The following is a 26,254-nucleotide window of genomic DNA, read 5'->3' as shown; positions in this document are numbered from 1 at the left end:
AGAGTTTGGGACAATCAAAGACTAGACCACCACCAGATTCTAAAGCCACAGGCATAGCCATTTGTCCAGAACATTCAGACACACAATGTTCTACCTAAGGGGGAATTTAATTCAAATATTAACAGGTGTGAAGGGAGAAAGGGAGATTGAGATGACAGGATTTTTTCTTTTCAAATATATGTTGAAAGAACAATAAAATGCTAAAAGCACGAAGTATTGAAAGTGAAATGAGAACAGCATAAAGAAAACAAGAAACAAAATTACACATCAAAATCAGAAACAAGATCTTTGATCTCGACATAAGAAAATAGGTTAAAGTAGATAAATATGGCAGTTGAGTAAAGAGCTATTATTATGGGGTAATATAGAAACAGGTAAATCTGGATTCTAGGGAATCTGGATCCTAGGTATTTTAAGAATGAAACACAAAGTCCTATTTAAGAGTTAATCATAAAATCACAGTAGATTCATTTCAGTTTCCAAAGCATTTTAAGCTGAAGTTGGTAAAATTGGCAACCTTAATGGAAACTAATCATTTAACCTGAAGCACAAAATCATAACAATAATGGTGTGTGTATATGTGTACGTGTGTGTACGTGTGTGTGTGAGACTATGAGTGCTTGAGAACACAAACTATATCTTAATTGTTTTTGAATCCTTAGCATCTAAAACAAGAAACTCAGATCATAACAAGACACAGAGGATTACTGAATGAATAAATGAATGAATGCATTAACAGAAAATCAAGTATAATTATTTATATCTGTGCTTTTGTAACCTAAAAAAAGATGGAAACATAACAGATAAGGAGGAAGAAGCATTTTTCCTTTAGACAAATAGTCTAGTATAAATTAATTATATTCACAAAGAAACTGAAATACCAAAGATTGAAAGTCAGCCTCTTATCATTATCCACAATAATGTCAAAAATATAATGTCTTGGGCTTCCCTGGTGGCGCAGTGGTTGAGAGTCTGCCTGCCGATGCAGGGGACACGGGTTCGTGCCCCGGTCTGGGAAGATCCCACATGCCACGGAGCGGCTAGGCCCGTGAGCCATGGCCGCTGAGCCTGCGCGTCCAGAGCCTGTGCTCCGCAGTGGGAGAGGCCACAACAGTGAGAGGCCCGCGTACCAACAAAAGAATATATATATAATGTCTTCAGTGATAATGAACAAAACCAAAATCTGCATGCTGATTTTCTAATACAATTCTTAAACTCGGTCTTACTTTCTTGAACTGATGACACTAATTGAGAATTCAATTATAAATGTCTGCTTAAAACTAATAAGTAATATGTCTCTTTAAACATTTTGACAAAACACTGGAGTTATCATCAACTATGCACTGTGATTATTAAAACCAGAGCTGCTTTTTAAAAAAACTGCAAGGGCTTCCCTGGTGGTGCAGTGGTTGAGAGTCCGCCTGCCGATGCAGGGGACACGGGTTCGTGCCCCGGTCAGGGAAGATCCCATATGCCGCGGAGCGGCTGGGCCCGTGAGCCATGGCCGCTGAGCCTGCGCGTCCGGAGCCTGTGCTCCGCAATGGGAGAGGCCACAACAGTGAGAGGCCCGCGTACTGGAAAAAAGAAAAAAAAAACCAAAAAACTGCAAAACATGGTCAACATAAATGTACTACAGTTACAGTTATGGTACAATATTAACAGTTTCCAACTGTTTTCCAAGCATCTGAAGCAGTAATGTGAACTTCTTCAATAAGGCTATAGTTTAATTTTTTCCAGGGAAATATTTTTAATAGGATTACTGACCCCTTTAACACTCTTGGAAAGAAAAGGAATCCCATAAACATTCTGGCATATAACTATTATAAAAATAAATAGAACAATCAGTGGAAATGGTAATGTACTTGAGATACTAAACTTACTAAAGAAATGTACATAAGTATATGTGGTGATAGCCAGTTTAACACAGAAAAGATTCCACTTCATATCAGCAAAACAACCAAATACACTAAGACAAATGAAGGGCTGGAAAGAAGGAGAAAACTTTGAAGAAACAGCTTTCATGTCTTCCGTCAAACAGAACTAACAGACAGAACACACCAACTGATCAATTCTGCTGGCTATCATTCAACTCTTAGGCTTGACCCTAAGTACGATTTGGCTTTTCAGAAGGTATTTAAATGTTTCTGGGGGGAAAAAAGGACACTTACTGATTTAAGACATATTTTTCCACTCACAAATCTTTGCTGTAGGAGGAATTTTTTCAGGTCATTAGTTTATAATGTGAACTGGCGTCTAGGGACATTTTGAAAGGGAAAAAACTAGTGTGCTTGGAGATGCAGTTTACATGACTTGTGTCATCATTTATTTCAGCTCAGTTTGGGGCCTAAAACTGAACTCAAAATGAAGTCACCATATCTGCAACAGTTTCTCTCGGCATGGAATGAGCATACAGAAATTTGAAAAAAGAATTAGACCCCTCATCCCAAAAACAAAAACAGCATAACCTCCTTAGAATATCCAAGTCCTTGCAAGGAGTTCTTAGTCTTTCAGAGTACAAAAATAAAGTCCACCTTACAAATACATTTCCGATATAATCTGGATTATCAAAATGCCACGGGCACACTGAAATGCATTAATTCTGCCAGTTTTACCCTTGCTTCCACACCCTACCCCAGCCATTCATACTGCCATGTTTGGCTCTGGAAAACATGGAACTATCATTAGGCTCAGAGAAAGCAAGCATCTTCCTAAATCCATGTGCATAGACCAAAAGATGATTTGGCCATTATCAAGATTAATCTGATCCACATATCATGCCAAAATAGATCATTCACAGCCCAAGTTAACAAGAATTTCCTAAATTTCCTGTTTCCCTTAAGTGTAAACAAAATAGATAATGATATTCCCACTACCTGGCATAATAAAAGAATCAGGTTGGAATCACTTTTCCTTTTCTTCCTTATAACTACCCTTCTTTTACATTTCTTAAGGATACATGAACTATAACTTCAAATCATGAAGTCAGGTATCCTGAGACTGTCATGACCAGATGCACACTGGACCCCGCTTAAGAGCTGAGTCAACAGTCTCCCGAATGTGGATCCCATGACCCAGAAAGGACCAAGGTTGAGAGCAAGAACTCAATGCCTACAGAAGCCACTTAAGTGAGGGAAGCAGGCAGGGTATACACAGGTTTTTCGAGTGTGTGAGAGCCAGAGAGTGTGTCAAACGAGGGAGGTCACATGGCAAGGGCTCCTGAACTCCAGCTGATACTGCCATCAGGGAAATAAGAGGTAACCGACCTTCTCACTTAATCAGAATAAAAAAGCAAATCAAGTTCTTTATGTAAAATTTCCAACTTATAACTGTTGGCTTAATAAAACAACAATACTGCACGAGGCAACCAAACACATCACGAGAAACACACAGCACGGGTTTGGCCTTTAGGGTTTTGGTTATCACTCCGGTCTAAAAGGTTGTTTCCATTCTACAGAAAGCATAGCCTCATCATCATCACAACAACGACAACAACACTGCTAATGCCTGGCCTTCATTCAGCAAGTCCGTGCTAGCCGCTACGCTAACAGCTTTACGTGGATTATCTCAAATAACCCCTCATCAACCTTTAAGGGACTATTACTATCCCCTCTTTACTCAGTGACCTCCCTCCAAGGCAGAAAGTGGCTATGGCAGAATCCCAAAGTGTGCCGTGTTACTCCACACCCTACACGATGCTAGATTTCTTCAATGTCTTCAATATGCTTTTAAAAACCTCCACTGTTTGGCACTTGTGTTTCTTCAAAAATAAAACGAAGGGATTATTACTAAATGATTTCTCAAGTCCTCTTTAGTTCTCAAATTCAATGGCTCTGACTCCATAATACAACTCTTGATTGGATAAAAATGTTAGTATTTACATGCAGCAGTTGCAAACGCCCTGATGAGAATTACCTGATCAAAGAGATAGAATGAATGAATGCTCATTCAATAGTCTTTCTGAAAAAGACAGCAAAGACATAAAACTATAATAAAATTCATTGTCTCAACTGCTATAGAAAGTTTACTTCTCCATTTTACCTTTTGAAAGATGAGTGAAAGTGCTCAGAAATTCTTCGTATGTTTGCTCGTGACAATTCACAAACTTATCCAAGACTTCTTCAATATGCCGATCTTCATCCATCACCTCCAATTCTGGTATCTGGCAGGCATTCCTATTCATGAAGCCACTTTCTCTGTAAGACAAAGAAGAAGATGAGCTACAGAGAGTCATGAGGTACCAGCCTCTCCTAAAAATACTCCAGATGTGTAGGTAGAAGAATTCCAAGGTCCTAAAAGGACAAGTCAAGATAGTTAGTAGAGCAATAAACCCTAGTTCAAGAGACCAGAGTTTTATTCCTATCTCAACTGCTAAACTGTTAACACAATTTTTGCTTCAGTTCCTCATTTCCATCTTCTGAATTCACAGGAATATCATCACAGTTACACAATTAGAAACCCAAAATCTTTCAAGGTAAGGTGAACTTCAAAGAATATGTCAAACAACCACCCTTCCAAAGACAACAATAGTGGCTAGTATTTATTAGTTCCTTTTGAGCATGTATTAGGTAACAGGTGCTATTCCGAGCACTTCATAACAATTCTATCTCAGATCACAGAGCCAGTAGGCAGAAGTGTCAGTTCTAGAAGTGTAATCCTAGAACCCATGCCCTTAAGTACTTCATTATGTTTCTCTAACCATTGCATGACACACACATACCCCTCCATACTATTGTACTATTGCTGCCGAACAGCTGACTTGTCTGTGCTCTAAGACATCCAGACACTGGGAACTCTGAATGTTCCAAAGAAGCCTTTGGACAGCTCTATTAAAGCCTCCTTCTAAGACTGAGCCTAAATCTGTCTCCCTGTACCCTACCCCAACTGGTCCTGAGTCCCTGGATGGGACTGAATAATTTCAATCCTTTTTATCCGTGATATCCTTTCAAATATTTGAACAAGACTATACTGTCCTTTCTCAATCTTCTCATTTCATTCACTTCATTTCTTTTTCAAAACCCAGTTCAGAATTCAGTTTCTCTTTGAAAGCTTTAGCTTCCCATCTCCCATCATCACAGGAAGAGCAAATCATAATTTCTGTGCTGCCTCTCTATAAGTGGTGTCTACTGTTCCACTTATCACATTGTATTGTAAATAGTTGTATACATTTCTGTGTCCTCTGTTAGACTTAGAGCCCGTGAAAGGCAGGGTCCATGTCTTTTCATAGCTTAGGAGGTGGCATAGAGCTGGCAGTCCATCAGTCTTGAGCTAAAATTATGCATTTGAGCAGGTACTATAGTCAGATATTGCTAGAAGCTGGCAAAAGACTCAACTAAACCTGCCCAATCACTATATCTGTACCTTGTATGACATGGCTTTGGGTCCTTTCACCCTTTTGATCAATCTACCTGGAAAAGATTTCACAGTGCCTGCATCCCTTTAAAATATGCCATCCAGAAATGAAGACAAGACTCCAGGTATCGTCTGGAGACACTGAGATTTGACTAACTCTCACGTTCCAAATGTTACACTCCTGCTTTATACCTGAAGATCACGTTCACATGCTAGTGGCCCCTTCACATTGTCAGCTCATTCATTGACTGCTTCGCTAACTAAATGCTTGTCAGCTAAGACACAACGCCTCAATCCCTGCAGAGTTTGAACTTTGTTTTTAATTGTGATATTTCATCTTGTTGAATTCCATTCATTCTGTGTGAAATATGATTCTTACACAGCTTTGAGAAAAAATGACTATCTACACAAAGCAGAAGAATAATGACAGCCTAAGCACCCAGTGTAATTCATGGGGGATAATAAAAAGGAGGGGTTCTCTGATACTGTATAGACACCATGGTTCTTCTATTTTTCCAAAACAAGAGTGAAAATCTGGTGTCTGTTATTAACTTTATTTGGTATTTACCAAAAAGCTCAGAAAAAAAAAAATAAAACAAAAATGTATTCATAAGATGATACCCAAAGTCACCTAGTGGCAAGACCTGACCTGAATTAATATGAAAGTGTTTATGACTTTTATTTATTCTGTTTAGAAAGTATAACTATTCATATGCTTCCCTGAAAAAATACTAATGGGCTTGCTTTTGAGGTGCTTTCCTGATCCCACTGGAGATTTTCTGTAATACGTGGCATTTACCCTGACTACCTTTCTAAACTTCTGAATTCTGAAAGACATCTGACCCCAAGGGTTTTAAACTGGAATTGCGAAGCTACAAGAACCTCCCAAGATTGCTATGAGGATTAGATGAATATACATGGGACCTCAAGAAATGTTAGCCGTGATGATGATGATGATAATGGATCAGTCTTAGTATTCTGTCCTTTGTCTACATGAAGATATGTTTTGACTGTGACCCCTTTGACTCTGAAGGTACTAATATTACCCAAAGATCAATCAAGAGAATTCGTGATGCATTACAACCCTAGATAAAACATGGTATTGTAGAAGTCCAAGTGAAAATAAAAAGTGTAGCTATGTGCCAACCCAAAATGAAAGAAACTGTTTCAAGCTATTTGTACCTGAAAATTAGATATAGGAAAAAGTACCAGTTACAGTGTATGCAAATTTACCTATAATACCGCCAGGCTTCAGCAACCCATAGTTTAATATATTACGCTTGCAGTTGCTAAATAATAAATAATGATAAATTCAAAGGTGGCTATTATTTTACTATCAGTAGGACGTGTACTTAATTACAAAAACTCCTGCTCTTCCAGAAGTGCATCCCAGCAAGATTCCAACACTGTATTATACCAATCTCTTTCTCAAGGCTTCTCAGGTAATCTACTTCTACAGGCAAAATATCAAACAGAAGCAGCCAGGTTGTATTTTATATTGCTGTAAATGCCTTCTCGTGGGTGCTTTAAGGGTGATAATAGAAATTCCTTTAAACTTCCTTTGCAATTCTCAAATTGGTGTATTTTGAGTATTTAGCCTTAACACATCTCAGTTTTACTAAAAGGCAAACAATCAACAGGCTGTACACAGCACAAATTCAAAATCTTTCAATGCCTTTAATTTTATTCATGTGGTTACCAGAATACAGGAGAGGTTATGTTTTTACTGACTTTTTAAAGACTTTTGGAAAATCCAGTTTTACAAGCTGTCATTGTTTAGAGAGTTTAACAGATATCCACCTTCAAATTTAGAACTTTCCTTATCTATAAAAATATAAATAACCTCATGTTAAAAGTCCCCAGAGACTGACAGAGCAGATAATCATTTACCAGACAGTCAAGTGGTTTATGCAAATCCTAGTGGTTTTCTAGAAGGAAGCAATGCTTTGTCAGTTACCTTTCACATTAGTTTGTGTTTTTACCATAAAGTACTTTTCTAAAACAGAAAAAGGAAGAGAGAGAGAGAGACACATGCTTGGACAACAAGATTCTTTGTTTTGGTTTGGTGTTTTGTTTTAAGGCTTAAAGCTCCACATAAAAGACCCAGAGCATATTGTGATGATAATTAAAACTAAATGTATAACAACGCCCACTGGTAAATCAGAAGTAACACTTTCACAGTCAGAGCACCCAGAAGAACCACTAGGAAGATGTATTGCTCTGCTTGGACTACTGAACTTCACAGGGAGACCACAAGCTTCCTTAGGAACACGGCTCTCTTCTTACTGAGTCACTGGGAGCTAGCAAGAAAGTCACATAACCTTCCTGGAGTCCCCTTTCTTACTAACAAATAACGAAACTAACGACCACTCAAGCCGGTTAGTGTCACCTGCTCTCTGAAAGGACAGGTAACTAGATGAGGCTGGTACTGAACCCAAGTTTGACTGCTCGCTGCTGGAAAGACCAATACTTGAGAGACAAGTGTTGGTGAAAACGGAAAAGTTGCTTTATTCAGGAGCTGATGCCATGGCTGTAATTCCCCACTGTCAACCCTTCATTCCATTGCTATGGAATAGCAGGGACGTCTGTCTTTTGTAACTTTTTCTAGGAGAGAGGAAAAGCAATGGTTGCAACATTGTATTATGTACTCAGAGCCTCCGTGATGGTTTAGGAGTTTCAGTTTTTAATTGATCTTCCGGTGTCATCAAGTTCAGGTCCACTTGGGGCCAGCTGGTTGAACCCACAGGACATTATCTCAACAGTTTGGGGTCATAAATCAAGAAATTGGTTTAAGATAACAATCATGAAAAAAATTAAGTTGGGCTTGTTCTTCCTTTGTTTGTACATTCCCTCACTTCCCTAGTTAGTAGCTGTTTGAATCTGCTCTTTGGAACTCAGTGAAGATCTAGGAGACTAGGGCCTTTTTACAAACAAGAGGCAGGCAGAGGACATGGGGTGGGGAGGGGGGTGTCTGTCCCAGGAAGGTCCCTGTAAAGGGTACCTGCTCCTCTACAGACATTATTATAAAATTTGGTATGTGGAATTATCACCATTGCTGTAGCATATCTTTTTTTTTTTTCTTGCGGTACGCGGGCCTCTCACTGCTGTGGCCTCTCCCGTTGCGGAGCACAGGCTCCGGATGCGCAGGCTCAGCGGCCATGGCTCACGGACCCAGCCGCTCCGCGGCATGTGGGATCTTCCCAGACCGGGGCACGAACCCGTGTCCCCTGCATCGGCACGCGGACTCTCAACCACTGTCCCACCAGGGCAGCCCTCTGTAGCATATCTTTGATGCTTATCTTCAGGTCCCTGCTTCATGAGACTTAGCTAAACAAAACACAACTGTCAGAGGCGAGCGTGATAAGCCTTAAGAAACAAGTCACCCTGAGCTAGTGTCCTCTCAAAGTACGTAACCTGCTTTCTAACAGCACAGAAAGGTGTACGTCTGCAAAAACGTTTGTGTGTGTTTTTTTAAATTGTGAGGTTTACCACTGATGCTTGAAAGTAATAAATAATAACACATTTTTAAAGAGTTGTGCAGGGGCTATCAAAGCCCACATTCTCAAATTCTCATAGTTCTTCTTAATAAGAAGCTCCTGCTGTGTGAAACATAAAATGGGATATTTTAAAAAGAATTCATCTAGCCTGAGGAATGAAACCATCAACCTTGAGACTTCAAAGGCTAGGTCTCCTTTTATACTTTGGAAAATGGACAAATCTCAAAAGACCAAATTATACTGTACGGGTATAGATTTATTGACATGATAGAAGAGACCCGGTGTGAACTGATGGCTTCTGCCTTGACTGAACAACAACTATTTTGCATCCTATAATACTTTTTATGTCGCTTAGATCATATTAAGGAGTACGAAATCCAAGGACAGAAATTGCCAAAGATTCTCAGAGTTGAGAGAAACCTAAAGGTCATCTAGTCCAATCACAGAGAACAAATAAAGGAATCTGGTAAAGAAACTGTAAGTGAGGTTTTTGTCAACTAATGACTCTATTGATGAGCAGCATTATGTGGTTCTCGTGTCATAAACAGTAATGAGATGTTCTTGATTATGACATGTAAGGCATACACAAAGTCATCAGGAACTTAAACAGCAGGCAGCAATCTCACCCTGGTTGGATGTATCCATGCATCTGACTACAAGCACATTCTGTACCCCAATAACATACAAAACATCTTGAGACAAAGCACACACACACACAGACACATATGCATACATACCATTGTTTTAGACATCTACCAGTAGGAACAAGAAAACAAAGGAAAAGAGGAAGGCATAAATACAAAACACCTTAAAAACAGAAGAGGAGCTAAGGTCCTTTACAGTTTATCAGGATGAGATAAAGACATACATTCTAGCATCTAAGAATACACAGCATTCCAATTTATAAGCTTCTCCCAACAAGCCCTTTTTAATACGTTAAAAAGCATGGAATTCTCCATTATCACCGAAAAAGTTGACAGTATAAGCCTCTGGACTTCCATATAAACTCCCCTAGGTACAAGCCTCTGCAGTGAATATTATGGAAAGCATTTGTGGGAGGCAGGAGAGGCTTAGGGCTGAACATTGATTACAAAGCTTTAGAAGACAGAAGTTGTGTATTGTCATCTGTGCAGAGGTCTCAGAAGTACGCATGTCTTTGTTTTACTCTTTCCTTGACAAAAGATCTCACCTTAAGGAAAAGAGAAAGAGAAGACACCCAGTAAAAGTTTACCAAGAAATGTTGGAACTCAGGCGTGTTGATTGTTTTCCTCTTGCAGAAAGCTCTGGAGGATGGGAATAATACTGATCTATGAAATTACATGTTTGAGCAGAAACTTTCCTCTTGAAAAATTTGCTTCCCCCCTTTCCTGATCATCCATCCAAGTTACTGCAATGGGGTTTCTTGAGGCTATCATTCATTAAGCCCTGTTGTTCATCAGCAGATTGTATAAAATCAATTTTATTTCCCCAAAATATACTCTTCCTCCAAGCTGTTTAAGTCAACCCAGAAACGTCTGCATTGACTCACTGAGGCAGGTCAACTATTAGACTGTTTTCAACTACACAGTTATTAATTCCATTAAACAAAAATGCAAACAGTTAAGCATTCAGAACTGCCTCTCCCTGCTCACTCCCTATTGTTTTTTTAAAAAGCAAATTACCTGTGGACATGGAAGCTGAAGGATATACCCATAAGACAAATTTCAGAAAATCCATTGTTTTTGAAAGCAGAAAGATACCTTTTCACTACCATTTTTTGTTTCTTAATTTGCTTTTTTGAAAAATTTAAGAGTCGTGTAATCACAAGTCAATACCCTACCTTCACCCCCTAACAAAACTCCTACAAGCATATTAACTGACCTCTAGACTAATACATTTTATCAAGAAAAATGTACAATACACACATTTCAATCTTATTCAAAACTGATCTCCTAGCCTCAGAAATGTGATCAACTACCTCAGTGAGTTACAGACAGTAACAGTGTTTTTCAGTGAACATTTTTTCAAGGCCCCTGATAAAGCTGTGAATCCATAAGGCAGTAGAGTTTCTAAGTTAACTTTAGAGCTCTATAATCACGCAATAAGATTTCAATCATAAAAGATTTATTAGCTCAATTGTAATCCCACCTTCCCATGGGACGCAATGTCCCATTATTGCTCATTTTATCTGTACTGCATAACTACTGTGACACAAAGGCATCTACTCTCAATTAAAATCATCCCTTTTTCTCCAGCTCCGGAGCCTGTCGGCCACAGGCACAGTGCACAGCACTTTCACAAAACCAGAAAGCCTGCTTTAAAGCAACACCTGCACAGTTAGTTAGGAGCAGGTGTAGACCAGCCAAACTAAATCAACTCTGCTTTTAGGAATTCATTTCCAAGTGTTTTGAAATGCCAGATCTTGCAAATAAAGCTGACCTTTTCATCTGACGTTATCTTAAAAGAAATAAGATTTTAAAATATATTTCTCAGCTATTTTTGATTCTAAATTCCTATGACCATGGAATAATAAATGGGCCTTAAGAAGTAATACAGCGCTTCCCTAGCTTCCAATTTCTCTCAGCATTTTATTTGCAATTTTGCCTTGATGTACACCACATAACATACACACACACCAACATAAAAACAATTTCTTTTTGCCATCATGGTTTCTATACTCAAAGGTAGAAATTAACATACACAAATTCCCTCCTTCTCTAAGAATAAAAATTTTAAGTGCATTTTCTTTCTAGTACAACATTGTAAAACACCTCTGAAATTTTGCTCCATTTTGTTTTACAACTAAGTGTCCACCTTACATCACGGAACATTCTGGTCAGGTGGCTGTATTTAATTCATTACTTTAAATAAAAAATGACAAGTCCCTTGTCACATTCTTCTCTTGACAACCCATCATACTAACTGTAGATTGCTTCCTTCTATACGTTTCCTTTTCCTTCCTCTTTTCTCCTCTTGGCTAGTTTCAGTTGTGGCTTCTATCATGGGATTCATTCAACAAGCCAAACATCTCCCTTTCCCACACTATTTACATTATTTCCTGAAAAATCAGCCACTTATTAAAGAAGTAAAAATTGTCTATGCCTTTTTTTTTTTTTTTGGTACGCGGGCCTCTCCCGTTGCGGAGTACAGGCTCCGGACGCGCAGGCTCAGCAGCCATGGCTCACAGGCCCCACCGCTCCGCGCCATGTGGGATCTTCCCGGACCGGGGCAAGAACCCGTGTCCCATGCATCGGCAGGCGGACTCTCAACCACTGCGCCACCAGGGAAGCCCTGTCTATGCCTATTTGAATGCTATGAGAAGCTGCCACTGACCTCATTTCAAACACTTGCTAACCCATTGAGCAACAATGTCATTTAAGTTTTTTCTCCATTTATACGATGGGGATGGAAATGCTTGAGAGGTCACTGCACTTCTTAAGAAACACTGTCATGAGTTCACAAAACTGTGCTCCTCCCCTGCCCTCCTCCACCCACCATGTACACACACCCCTGCAGCTATGTTACCCTTTCAAGTTATCTAACTTTTCTGGCCTTAAGCAGTTTGAATGTAGGTATAAGGGGACTGGACTTGAAGCTGTCTTCCATCTCTGACGTTCTATTTTTCTCCAATTATGCTTCCTTTTCATTTAATTACTATGTCAGTATATCCCATTACTAAGTTTTTTATCTCCTCTGTGGAATAAAACTTATTCTACTCTGTGATGACACTGACTTGTATTCTTTAATTGTCCATAGTCTTTGGACTTAAGGCACGAGAAATCCATATATTTCGGTAGGAATTTGACTCTGCCCCTATAACTGTGATTTCTTGGTGAACTTTTAACAAAGGGTGAGCATAGAAAGAATGTAAAACATGTTTATCCTCAATCAAAAAGTTGCTTCATCCTGCTATCATGCGTGTTCCTTAAGGGCAAGAGCTGAGTCTGTGATTTTTTTTTCCTAATTCTCCGCATGACTCTATACATAGTGGATACTCAATAAATATTGTTCATGGCTTCACATTTAGTTTCTATGCTGAGGACTCTGGTAGACGGGGAGCTCTGAAGGAGCTCACTGCGAGTCTAATGCTCTCTTAATGTGTGGCAAGGGCTCAGGGTTTAAAAATCCATTTCCAAATATGTTGCTAATTTCCAGTCTCTTTAGGAGACAACTAACCCATTTAGCAAAAAACTGCCTGTTTTCTGGTGTTAGTAGAATGCAAAGGCTAAAATACTTACCTAAACCTACCCCTGGTTTCTAGGTTGCATTTCTTACTTTATATTTACTGTGGAGATAACCAATATGTCAATTTTATAAGAGCTGTCACTGATGCTGGAATTTCAAGTGCCATAATCATTATACAACACCATAAATAGGTTAGAGAAATAACCCAATACTCTTTTGCAGACAAAGAAAAAAAAGTCATCATGGAAGTAACAGAAGAGATGATGACACTTTTTTAAGGCATGGACCAACATTCCAAATGCCAAGAATCAGCCAAACAACTGAGCTACTTGTCAGTTTTTTAAAAGTCAACCCTGAAAATATATCCTAAAATTTGGCAAAAAATGAAAACCTTCACTTACACAAATATATTTATGGCACCATCATCATTACACAAGATCTACTGAGTACACTCTTTATAACAGACAGTTTATATCCATTAATCCTCCCAGTAAGGCAGGTGTCGTCCCTGTTTTAGAGATAAGGAAATTGAAGGTCAAAAAGGCCATTCAGCTAGTAAGTGGCAGAACTAAGACCCAACTCCAAATCTGTCTACCTCTGATCCCTGCATTCTATCATCTAAGCCACACAGAACCTGATTAAATGACCAACAATACTGAATGGCCAGATATATTTACTTAATGGAATTTTAGGCAACTATTAAAAATTTTGGAAATAAAATATACATTTCATAGTATATATGAAATAATGTTACATTAAAAAGATAAAATTTAAATACATTCTTATCATAACTAAGTAAAAATATGTATACATTTGGATAAAAATTAGAATAGAGCACAAAGAAATGAAAAGTTTTATGGTCAGGAAGTGGGCTTAATAAATGGTATATATTTTTCTTGATGTAACTGTTTTTAACGAATTGTTTAAAATTAGGTCAGCTACAGTAATCAAGACAGTGTGGTAGCGGTGAAAGAATATACAAATAGATTAATGGAACAGAACAGAGAACCCAGAAATAGACCCACATAAGTATAGCTAACTGATCTTTGACCAAGGAGGAAAGGCAATACAATGGAGCAAAGACAGTCTTTTCAACAAAGGGTTCTGGAACAACTGGACATCCACATGCAAAAACAGGAATCTACACACAGACTTTATACCCTTCACAAGAATTAACTCAGAGTGGATCACAGACCTAAGTGTTAACAACAAAAATTATAAAACTCCTAGAAGATAACATAGAAGAAAACCTAGATGACCTTGGGTATGGCAATGACGTTTTAGATGTAACAGTAAAGGCACGATCCATGACGGAAATAATTGATAAGCTGAACTTCATAAAAATTAAAAACTTATGCTCTCCAAAAGACACTAACAGGACTTCCCTGGTGGCACAGTGGTTAAGAATCTGCCTGCCAATTCAGGGGACATGGGTTCGATCCCTGGTCTGGGAAGATCCCACATGCCACAGAGCAACTAAGCCCGTGTACCACAACTCCTGAGCCTGTGCTCTAGAGCCCATGAGCCACAACTACTGAAGCCCACGTGCGACAACTACTGAAGCCCGTGAGCTCTAGGGCCCGCGTGCTGCAACTACTGAGGCTGTGTGCTGCAACTACTGAAGCCTGCGCACTTAGAGCCCGTGCTCCACAACAAGAGAAACCACCACAAAAAGCCCGCTACAACAGAGTAGCCCCCGCTCACCGCAACTAGAGAAAGCCCGTGCACAGCAATGAAGACCCAACGCAGCCGAATAAATAAATAAATAAAACTATAAAAAAATAAAATAACAAAAGACACTGACAAGAGAATGAAAAGAAAAGCCACATGATAGCAGAGAATACTTGCAAAAGACACATCTGGTAAAGAACCGTTATCCAAAATATACATAGAACTCTTAAAATACAATAATAAGAAGACAAACAACTTGATTAAAAAATGGACCAAATGCCTTACTAGACACCTCACTAAAGAAGACATAGAGATGACAAATAAGCAAATGAAAAGATGCTCCGCATATGTCATTAGGAAAATGAAAATTAAAACAAGATAACTACTACACACCTATTAGAATGGCCAAAATCCAGAACACTGACAACACCGACTGCTGGCTAGGATGTACGGCAACATGAACTCTCATTCATCGGTGGTGGTTATGCAAAATCATACGGCCACTTTGGAAGACAGTTTGGAGGTTTCTAACACAACTAAACATCCTCTTACCATATGAATTATCAGTAGTGCTCCTTGGTATTTACCCAAAGGAGTTGAAAACTTATGTCCACACAAAAACCTGCACATGGATGTTTACAGCAGCTTTATTCATAATTGCCAAAACCTGAAAGCAACCAAGATGTCCTTCAGTAGGAAAATACAATAGATAAACTGTGGAATATCCAGACAATGGAATATTATTCAGAGCTAAAAAGAAATGAGCTATCGAGTCATAAAAAGACTAGGAGGAAACTTAAATGTATATTACTAAGTGAAAGAAGCCAATCTGAAAACTATATGACATTCTGGAGTATGCAAAACTATGGAAACAGTAAAAAGATCAGTGGTTACCATGGATTGAGGGGAGGGAGCAACAAATAGGTGGTGCACAGAAACTTTTTAGGGCAGTGAAATTATTCTGCATGATACTATAATAGTAGATACATGCCATTATACATTTGTCCAAAGCCATCGAATGTACAACACCAAGAGTGAATGTTAATGTAACTTTGGGTGATAATAGTGTGTCAATGTAGGTTCATCGATTGTAACAAATGTACCTCTGGTGGGAGATGTTGGTAATGAGGGAGGCTATGAGTGAGTGGGGGGCACGAGGTATATGGGAACCCTCTGTACCTTCCACACAATTTTACTGCGAACCTAAAACTGCTCTAAAAACTTAGGTCCATTAAAAAAAATTAAGTCAGCTTTTACATCTGTTCTCAACCTTTTGGTTTATTCTTCCTTTGATTATGAAACTTTGGAGTGGGAATGGGGAGGCTACTATCATAGTTTTTAAGACCACTGTGGAATATTTTCCTTGGCTGAGTACTTCAAAGACTTTATCTCATTTAGTCTTTTTGCAACAATCTTTTGACATAAATATTTCTATCCCCATTTCAGAGGTGGGAAAAAGAGGCTTAAGGATTAAGATGACTCCACCTGGAAAATGGCAAAGCTGGCAGAGAAAACCAGGTCAGCTTGACTGTAAAGCCCATTTTCTTAATCATTCCACTATACAATATTACACAGCAGTTCCCTGACACAAAGTTGGTGGTAGGCCTCCCATAATCAGAACTCCTTCTGAGCCTTGCATTAAAGAAAATGAGACCACTGAGGAGCAATTCACGGTCAAAATAACTGACATTCGTATTAGTAGTCTCTGCTTTAGTAAAAACAATTTCCCATTCGAATCATACAGTATTTTTAAAATAATGTTAATTATTTAAACATTAAATATTAATGTTTAAATAATAAACATTATTATTGTTTATTAATTATATAAACATTATTATATTATTAATGTTTATTAAGTGTTTAAATAAACATTTAATAAACATATTAAACATTCTAAAATGTTTTTAATATATCAGGATTTTACCAGTTTTTTGTGGTTTTTTTGGTCTTTACAGATAATAGATTATGTTTCCATTGTTCACCAGTAAGGAAACAGTTAAATCTTGAGGGTACACCCTGGTTGGATATCTCCCTTAACCATCTAAAGAAAAAAAAAAAGGTCACAGTCAGTTACTCCCGTTAGATCAGTGTTCACTGGAACATCTGTAGGCACACATACATACTCTCTTTACCGTCATCCTTCTGCAGGCCACGGTCAGAGTGAGCAGTCAGTGAATCTTCCCCAAGCGCTGACATTTAATACCTGGTTTAGCGGCAAAGATTCAGAGAGGGGTGAGCTGCGCCCCTGGCCTTCAGGTAGGTCCAATAACTTCATTTCTACCAGAGCTAAAATATGGGAGCCTACGTTTGTCAACTTTAAGGGAAAGATGTCCCCCTTCAGCAGTATGTTAGTTCCAGGTGGACTGGGTGTCCAGATGGGGAAGGGATGATGTAGAATTTGGAAAGAGAGGGGCTTTCTGGTCTCAGGCTGCTGCAAGGATTTTATTCCTGTGGCAACAGTGTTGAAATTTTAATCTTAGTGCATAAATGCTTCTCTGGCCTAAGTGTCAGAAGGAAGACCTAATCCTGGTTTTACTGCCAGCAAAAAAATCAAACATTGTATGCCTCAAACCTGATTAACCGTGCAAGAGAGTGTTAATTTGTACATGAAAAGACTGCAGTTACACGAGGTTACCTGCTCTTTTGGAGCAATCAGGAAAACGGGCAACACTGATCAGCAAGATTTAATGCTTCTGAGTACAGTAGCTTCCTTTGGAAGGAAAAGAGTGTCAGTTCAGACACAGGAAACTACAAACCCAGACCTTACATCATTAGCCCTTTTTTTGATTCTCAACTATGCCCTAGCTTCACAGTGAATAAATGAAAATCTCTCTGCTGAGGAATGTTAGCATGGGGTTGGGAGACTTGTATAAAGTTATTGGTCCTATATTTCTGACCTTTAAAAAGAACCTTTAATGTGTTGACTTTGAAACTTCTTTCGGTCAAAGAACAGTGTCTTTTTTTTCAAAATCTGCCTGTGTTTATCTGGCCTATTTAAAGAAAACCACTTCAGTAGATTATTTTAGTTCCAGTGTCACCTTTTAAAAACTCATTTAAAAACCAAGATGTGATGAATAGAGTCATAGTAAAACCGTGGAAAATATACTATAGTCTATTCCTGTGAAGACATATTTAAGTTAGTAAAGGAAAACTGCAAAATAAACAAGTACGGCAAAATAATGTGAAAACACTTTCAATGTTCTTGTTCATTCTTTAAATACATAAGTCATCTGGCCATAGTTTAAAATGAATAATCTAAAAATTAAATACACAGATTCTTGAACTGTGTTACAAGAAGAGGTAATTCATCTTAACAGTAATCAACTTCACCACTATTTTTAGGGCCCTGAAATTATGAGGTGAGCCAAATAGCAGGGCACCAAAGGGAGAACAGGTCAGAAATCTTTGGTGACCCAAAATAAGCTACAAAAAGGGGTAGTATTCCTGATGTCTTGCCCAAGAAAATATTTGTTTAATCTACAATAACAGTGTTTTCACTTATGAGAAGCCCAAATCCCTATGAACTTTAAAATGAAGCCAGTGGGCTACAATGAAAACATTTTATTTTTAATTTTCCATTTAAAAGCAAGTGTTCTTGTTGTATGGTCACCCCTTGGGATCTGGGACCCATTACCTCTGTAGAGCTTGCTTTCTATCCCAATAACGGTCTTCACAGGTGTTTACAACAAGCAGGCTTTGGTGCTCCCTCAGCCCAAACGTGAGCAACTCTCTAAAAATCATCACACGTCGTGCTGAGTGTAATCGCGTATGGTTTTCCTTTACCAAACTGAGCGCCAAGAGTACTTCCTTTCAGTTCCTATGGGGAGCATTTTCTTAGTTGCACAGATGCCTTCTCTCATGTATACCTGGATAGGCCACGAGTAAATCAAACACTTGCCCAGGTTATTTCATAAGCAAGGCAAGTTGCTGAACCTACAAACCACCATGGTCTGAGGAAAAAAAGGCTTGCTTTCATAACCTTAGTAATAATCCTTCTCATTCACCAGTTCCTCACTTGGTTTAATAACCCACAGATGATTATTAAAATATCACACCTTGAGGAGTCTCCCAAGTAAGCTAAACATAAGTAGAAGAGAATAATTAGCAATTAATTACACCTGATCTTCAAGGCAAACAGCCCCACCAAGATCTCATTAGACTGACCATAAACTCCACACGGTCCAAAGAACCTTTGCAAGGGGAATAAAAATAAATTACAGCATCAATTAACATTTCTTCAATACTTATGTGCCAGCATATATGATCACATATGTGCTATGTGATTTACATGTGTCACCCCATTTATTCTCAAAAATAACGAATAGGTACTAATATTATCCCCATTTTGCAGATAAAAAAAAGAGACAAAAAACTTGCCCAAAATAGTTACACAGCAAATAACTTTTAGAGCCCAAATTTGGACTCAGACATTCCAACTTCAGAGTCCGCATATTTAATGAGGGGTTAGAGAAAGGGTAACAAGAAGAATGAAATATTTCCTGTTATTTAAACTGAACCTACCACCAACTCCTCTGTTGTATATGTTTATCCAATTCTCACTAGTCTAAAAAATTATCAGTCTACACTCACTAACCAGATTCCCAGATCCTGAAGCCCTTCTAATCATCTCCAACATTATAAACATCATCTGCCATGACTGGCAGGTAACTGCATTAACAACCTTACTTTTTATAAGTTCAAGCATAATCGTCACAGCTATGACCTACAGTGTATAAAGCCCTGTCCAAAGTGCTTTGCATGTATTAACTTACTAATCACAACTTACATCAACCTGTAAGGTAGGTAAAATCATTAGTTCATTTTACAGATGAGGAAACTGAGACACAAAGAAGTTAAATTACTTGCCCAAGTTCACACAGTAAAGTGACAGAGCCAGGATTTGAATCCAGCCAGTCAGCCTTCAGAGCCCATACTCAGACACTGTTTTATACTGTTTTTGAAGCATATTAACAATTTACTCTTAAAAGTCAAGGAATCTGTGCTATTTTGTTTCCTTTAATCTTTAGTGCCTAGGACCTCACTCTGCAAACAGGGCGTGCATTTCCCATTAAGGCTCCTGACATCTCTCCAAGGTAAGTAATTATTTTTCTAAAAATTAAAATTTATCGGGCCCCCCTGGTGTCGCAGTGGTTGAGAGCCCGCCTGCCAATGCAGGAGACGCGGGTTCGTGCCCCGGTCAGGGAAGATCCCATATGCCGCGGAGCGGCTGGGCCCGTGAGCCATGGCCGCTGAGCCTGCTCCCAAAAAAAAAAAAAAAAAAAATTAAAACTTATCAAGCTTACTCCATCTAGTAAATACCTGTTTTAAAAAATCATACAAATATTACATTCTGAATAATTCTGGCACCTCTTTGCTTAATGCCTGCTTACAACAGAATTACTAATTACTTCCAAGGTTCTGGGGCTGGAAAGAGAGATTTGAAATAACAGCCACTAACTCTATTTTCTTATCCAAAAAGAGGGAGGAGTGGGGGCTGGGGGAGGAAGGGAGAAGGAGAGGTGTTTAGGAAACTTCTCTGCATCCCTAAAAGAACTCTAAAAACCGGAGGAAGAGCAGCTGAGAAAACAAATAGCCTCTGGCGGGGTACCCGCTAAAGTCTCATTACTGTGTTTCCATGACTAAATACAGGAGTGGTAAAAAAACATGAGGTAAATTCTCCCCTGCACTCCAGGTATTCAGAGACTAATCTTTCGGTTCCGCAAAATAGTCATAGCTTTTTATTCTCTGTGCCCCCGTCACACCCCCGCCCCATTAACCTAAGGAGGCCCGGGGGTGCAATTTTTTTTTCTCACTGTTGTGGCCTCTCCCGTTGTGGAGCACAGGCTCCGGACGCGCTAGCTCAGCGGCCGTGGCTCACGGGCCCAGCCGCTCCGCGGCATGTGGGATCCTCCCGGACGGGGGCACGAACCCGCGTCCCCTGAATCGGCAGGCGAACTCTCAACCACTGCGCCACCAGGGAAGCCCGGGGGTGCAATTTTGGGTCGAGCTCCAAAGCTCCAAAGCAGTCCGTGAGGACACCTGGGCGGGGAGTCTCTTCGGACTGCGGTTTCCAGGCAACCCCGCTCTAGCCACAAGCAGCCCTGCTTCCTACTGGGTCACCTGTTAATAAGAGTCCCCAGGAGATGCTCCAACAACACCCGGGCGGGGGTAGCCTGACGCCGCTCCCGGTGCCGAAGCTTTCCCGTAACCTGGATGTTGGGTCTGCGTCAGCCATTCTCACCTCTTCTTCCCTAGTTTTACGTCTTGGCTCCGATCTAGTCACTTCGCATTTTTTGCGTCTTTATTCAGACAGACTGCTCTCGCGGAGCCACAGAGACAAACTATCGTAGCCACGCATCCCATAGAGAACAGATTTCTGGGAAATGTCGTTCTTTCTGTTGGCAAGCGGCGAATCTTTAAGGGAAAAGGACTACAATTCCCAGAAGTCTAAGGGACGCTAGTCCATGTCTAAAACGGGTCCCAGCTTCTTGAATGGTATTAAGCCGGAAGGTTCTGTTTCTCTTTGCTTACCTAGCTGCCTGAATTTTTGCTATTTTGCGAATTCAGGCCACTACGAGCTTGTGGGACAGCTCTTTTCTTAAAATGCTTCTTACGTGTGAGGGGATCTAAACACAGTGATTTTATATGAAGGGATGTAGTAAGGCAAAAAAAATTTTGTAATTCTTTCAGGTAAAAGATCTATCCACGATCAGAAAATATGTCACTACAAATGGTAACAGTCGGTAATAACATAGCCTTAATTCAACCAGGCTTCTCATTAATGAATTTTGATGGGCAAGTTTTCTTCTTTGGCCAAAAAGGCTGGCCCAAAAGGTCCTGCCCCACTGGAGTTTTCCATTTTGATATAAAGCATAACCATCTCAAACTGAAGCCTGCAGTTTTCTCTAAGGACTCCTGTTACCTTCCTCCTCTTCGTTACCCAGCCACTTGCACATTCAAAGGCAACTTAGAGTCTGAAAAGCATCAGTACATCATCCATGGAGGGAAAACACCAAACAATGAGCTTTCAGATAAGATTTATATCATGTCTGTTGTTTGCAAGAACAACAAAAAAGTTACTTTTCGCTGCACAGAGAAAGACTTGGTAGGAGATGTTCCTGAAGGCAGGTATGGTCATTCCATTGATGTGGTGTATAGTCGCGGAAAAAGTGTGGGTGTTCTCTTTGGAGGACGGTCATACATACCTTCTGCCCAAAGAACCACAGAAAAATGGAACAGTGTAGCTGACTGCCTGCCCCATGTTTTCTTGGTGGATTTTGAATTTGGGTGCTCTACATCATACGTTCTTCCAGAACTTCAGGATGGGCTATCTTTTCACGTCTCCATTGCCAGAAATGATACCATTTATATTTTAGGAGGCCATTCACTTGCCAATAACATCCGCCCTGCCAACCTATACAGAATAAGGGTTGATCTCCCTCTGGGTAGCCCAGCTGTGAACTGCACAGTCATGCCAGGAGGAATCTCTGTCTCCAGTGCAATCCTGACTCAAATAAGCAATGATGAATTTGTTATCATTGGTGGCTATCAGCTTGAAAATCAAAAAAGAATGGTCTGCAACATCATCTCTTTTGAGGACAACAAGATGGAAATTCGTGAGATGGAAACCCCAGATTGGACCCCAGATATTAAGCACAGCAAGATATGGTTTGGAAGCAACATGGGGAATGGAACTATTTTCCTCGGCATACCAGGAGACAATAAACAGGTTGTTTCAGAAGCATTCTATTTCTATACGTTGAAATGTGCTGAAGACGATGTGAATGAAGATCAGAAAACATTCACAAATAGTCAGACATCAATGGAAGACCCCGGGGACTCCACTCCTTTTGAAGACTCAGAAGAATTTTGTTTCAGTGCAGAAGCAAATAGTTTTGATGGTGATGATGAATTTGACACCTATAATGAAGATGATGAGGAAGATGAGTCTGAAACGGGCTATTGGATTACATGCTGCCGTACTTGTGATGTGGATATCAACACTTGGGTACCATTTTATTCAACTGAGCTCAACAAACCTGCCATGATTTACTGCTCTCATGGAGATGGGCATTGGGTCCATGCCCAGTGTATGGATCTGGCAGAAAGCACACTCATCCATCTGTCAGAAGGAAGCAACAAATATTATTGCAACGAGCATGTGGAGATAGCAAGAGCACTGCAAACCCCCAAAAGAGTTCTACCCTTAAAAAAGCCTCCACTGAAATCCCTCCACAAAAAGGGTTCTGGGAAAATTATTACTCCTGCCAAGAAATCCTTTCTTAGAAGGTTGTTCGATTAGTTCAACAAGAGCCTTTCAGATTCAAGTGCATCAAAATTTTAAACCTATTTTAAAGAATCATAACAATGATAAAATTTATGTTCCTATTTTTGTTTATTGAAAATGTCTAATGTTTTCTTTTAGTTATATGAATGAAGTGCCAGGTAAAAGTGCCTATAATACAATTCTAACTACAGTCATTGTATTTAGACCTATACAGGACCTATAACCTATATTTTGAAAATATTTTACTCAGTTATCTTAAAGAGAATTTATGACCTGAATTTTTTATTCAAGGAATCTTAAACACAGAAGCAGTAATAATAATCGAGCTATGCTTATATCCCTTATAGGACTTTTGATAACAGATAATCCATAGAGCAGTTAAAACAAATTTAATCAGTAAAAAAACTAACACTCAACGAAATTAAATGAATTATTTTGTGAACTATAGCAGTTTGGTAGTTGACCAAAAATTAAAGCTGAATCACCTGTATCCCACACAAATGTTCTTTGTACACCTCTAAGATGGCCACTTGACTATGCCCATGTACAGAAAACACTATGAGGAGCTAGGTAGGTAGGTGGATAGATAGATAGGAAGAAATAAATAATCTCCATTGACATGAAGGAAGAGAAAAAGAATCTACATCGTTTGTTACATTTTATCAAACTATCCACATGCACTTTCTTCAAAGGATTCCCCCCCCATCATATGGTCCACAGATGATGAACCGGAGCTAGGCACTTGAACCAATTCTTTGAGAGATTTAATGAAAACGGCAGTCCACTGCTTCTTAGCTCTCCGAAACAGGGCACTAAGAAAGAACCACCAAATAAATCTCATGGAGAGGTTATTTCCCCAAATAATATTGATTACTTACCCAAATAATAAAAGTTTAGAGAATTTGATAAAGTTAACAGGTAGATGATTTTAAAAGAGAAAAAAGAAATGTATGTGTGTTTATGAGTCTAGTTAATATGTGGAGTTTGCTGCCAATGAAAGTTACAAAATCAGTGAGCTTGCTAAGTTTCGATTAGATACTTGCTAGAATTGAAATTAAAAGAACTGTTAACTTTGAGGCTTCACATTATCAATTGATAATTAGATGACCTTAGATACAAATGTCTTCCCTCCTGGAATATTTTTCTGGAAAAGTATTTCACTTTAGCCAAGAGCTTAAACCATAACCTCTTATTCATCAATTTTCACTAAGAGTCCACAGTGTATAAGTTCTTATTGCCAAATTTAGGGGAAATATGAACCATACAGGAGATGAAATCCTGGAACAGAAGTTCTTCTGCTAATAGTTCCATGTTTCAGATATTGAAATTAATGTGAAAAAATTAAATCATATTCACTTTGTTTCAGTAATATTGCTTGATGAATATATCTTTTGAATAATTGCTTGATGAATATACCTTTTGAATAATTTGCTGTACCATTGTTTTGATTTTTGTTGTTTCCATCACCTATATAAAACTAATAAAATATGAAAATGTCTTCTGTTTATATTGATTTATTTCAATTATTAACATTTGTAGTTACCCAGTTGCAGGCAAAATGATACTGTTTAATTTTCTCAGGAGCTCTCTGTTTTATTTTTTATCTGTTAGTAGAAAGTAGCACAAGTTGGAACTGAGATAGCCTCCACAGGCTTCAAAAGGGTTATTCCCTCAAGTACTATATACGTTCTCTTATCTTGACTTGTCTTCAGTGACCAAGTGGCTAAAAATTAATTACCCATATTTGTTTTGTAATCAGTGAGATCAACATATGGTAATCTGAGTGATTCAGTTATAAACTCACTGGGTTCTACAGTCAAGCTCAGATCTCATTAGCATAGCTGTTTTGTTGTGTGTGTGTGTGTGTGTGTGTGTGTGTGTGTGTGTCAAGAGCAAGTACTTTGGTTTTACTTACCATAAATTTTTATAAAAATAGGTCTTTTAAGTCATCTCACCAATGAGTCCACCAGATGTGATTTTAAGATAATAAGGGTTTTTTTCTACTAAGCACATGCAAACTTTCAAATGAACCACATTAGAAAAGTATTCACTTATCCCAATGATGTAATGCTTTTGCCGAAAACATTTCTAGGACTCACTTTTCAATCACCGTCAGAGCCTATGTTTCATTCCTTTGAAGATACTCAATAGTTAGAGATGGATTTGGTTTCTGGAAACAGACAAATGTCCAAAGTCTAGTAGGGCGTAACTCTCAGTATTATTGGCACTTTAGGCCCAAAAATGAAGTCTGAGATAACAAAATGGGTTTTCTGATATGCCTCACAAATGAGTGCTAAAGGTAAGTCCCAAAACGCTTTACACAAGAATAATATCAATAAATAAGTATATGGCTTTCCAGGGTGACTATTTTAAGGGACTCTACTCATCTACAAGTACAAATGAGTTCAATGTGTTAGGAGGAGGGAAAGCATAGTGGAAAAGGAGTAGTTCGTCTAAAGGGTGAGATGAAGCTTGTCACGTTTGAGGAACTGAAAGAACGTCAGTCTTGGGAGCACATAGTAAACATGGGGAGCAAGGAGTGGCATAAGCATGGAGAGGTGAGCAGGGCAGGGCCCCCAGTTTTTCATCAGTACAATAAAATCACATACAATTTCATTCCTATCATGTTGACCTGTCCCCTACTGCTTACCTCTCTGTTTTACTACTCTCTTCACACTTTGTGCTCAGTCTCCAAAAATGCTGAACTGATAACATTTCTGGTGAGCAGCCCTAGTTGTTTCACGTGTACTCAGGGCTTTGGGGCAACCCATTCCTTCTGCAGGACACACCTTCCCTCCTGCACTTTATAACACCTGCCAGTACCCTAGTCCATCTGGCCCATTCCTATCCACTCTTTACATCCCAGTTCAGACACCTGCTTCTCCTCCAGGAAGCCTCCTCTGAACCCCATCACCTCCTTAATAGCTGTAATGCTTGCAAATCTCTGCTTAGAGACTCAGAGCTACAAGAAATAAAACTCTATTTTTCTATAAATCAACTCACATTACATTATGCATCCCTTTTACTGTGCGCTGGAAATTTAGCTTTAATAAATTTAGAGCTCTCTGTGTTCACCCAACTTTTTCTCCAAGTTCTAGAAGAAATAGAATGCTGAGGTGTCAAGAGCAGGAACGAGTGAGGGTGAAGTATCTGGTACTTAGGGTCATCGTCCCGCCGCACCAGCTGCTTCTTCTCAACATCCACACTCCCACCTGGCCTGACGTTAGCTTGGAAGATGACTCCTGGGTTGCACCTCAGCCTTAACCACAAGGTATTATAAGGTCTA

The 26,254-nt window shown here is 39.1% G+C and overlaps 2 protein-coding genes across 5 annotated transcripts in view; one reads left to right on the top strand and one right to left on the bottom strand.

Moving 5' to 3' along the window:
• Nucleotides 1–21,067, bottom strand: part of IFTAP (intraflagellar transport associated protein) — a 59,752-nt gene extending 38,685 nt beyond the window's left edge. Inside the window, exons 1-2 of one of the 4 annotated variants that reach the window (XM_024752528.1) lie at nt 20,802–21,067; nt 4,039–4,193 (exon numbers count right to left, since the gene is read on the bottom strand). In XM_024752528.1, coding sequence (XP_024608296.1) covers nt 4,039–4,180 — 142 coding nt within the window. In that variant the 5' untranslated portion in view covers nt 4,181–4,193; nt 20,802–21,067. Of the gene's footprint in view, nt 1–4,038; nt 4,194–17,316; nt 17,340–20,494; nt 20,531–20,801 lie in introns of those variants that run through there. The other 3 variants (XM_024752529.1, XM_024752530.1, XM_024752531.1) reach the window with 3 other exon arrangements.
• On the top strand, nt 16,812–23,559 carry RAG2 (recombination activating 2). The gene is made up of 2 exons (XM_024752527.1): nt 16,812–16,937; nt 21,372–23,559. Exon 2 carries the CDS (start codon nt 21,400–21,402, stop codon nt 22,981–22,983), a length of 1,584 nt encoding a protein of 527 aa, XP_024608295.1. The 5' UTR covers nt 16,812–16,937; nt 21,372–21,399; the 3' UTR covers nt 22,984–23,559.
• Nucleotides 23,560–26,254: the final 2,695 nt, after the last annotated feature.

The sequence above is a fragment of the Neophocaena asiaeorientalis genome, unplaced genomic scaffold, assembly GCF_003031525.2.
Source record: "Neophocaena asiaeorientalis asiaeorientalis breed wild unplaced genomic scaffold, Neophocaena_asiaeorientalis_V1.1 scaffold196, whole genome shotgun sequence".
NCBI lineage: Eukaryota > Metazoa > Chordata > Mammalia > Artiodactyla > Phocoenidae > Neophocaena > Neophocaena asiaeorientalis.
Note: the sequence above shows the minus strand (reverse complement) of the source record. Positions and strands in the feature narration are given on the sequence as shown.

Coding starts and splice junctions, on each gene's coding strand:
- RAG2 (XM_024752527.1), top strand. CDS start 21,400: ATGTCACTACAAATGGTAACAGTCGGTAATAACATAGCCTTAATTCAA.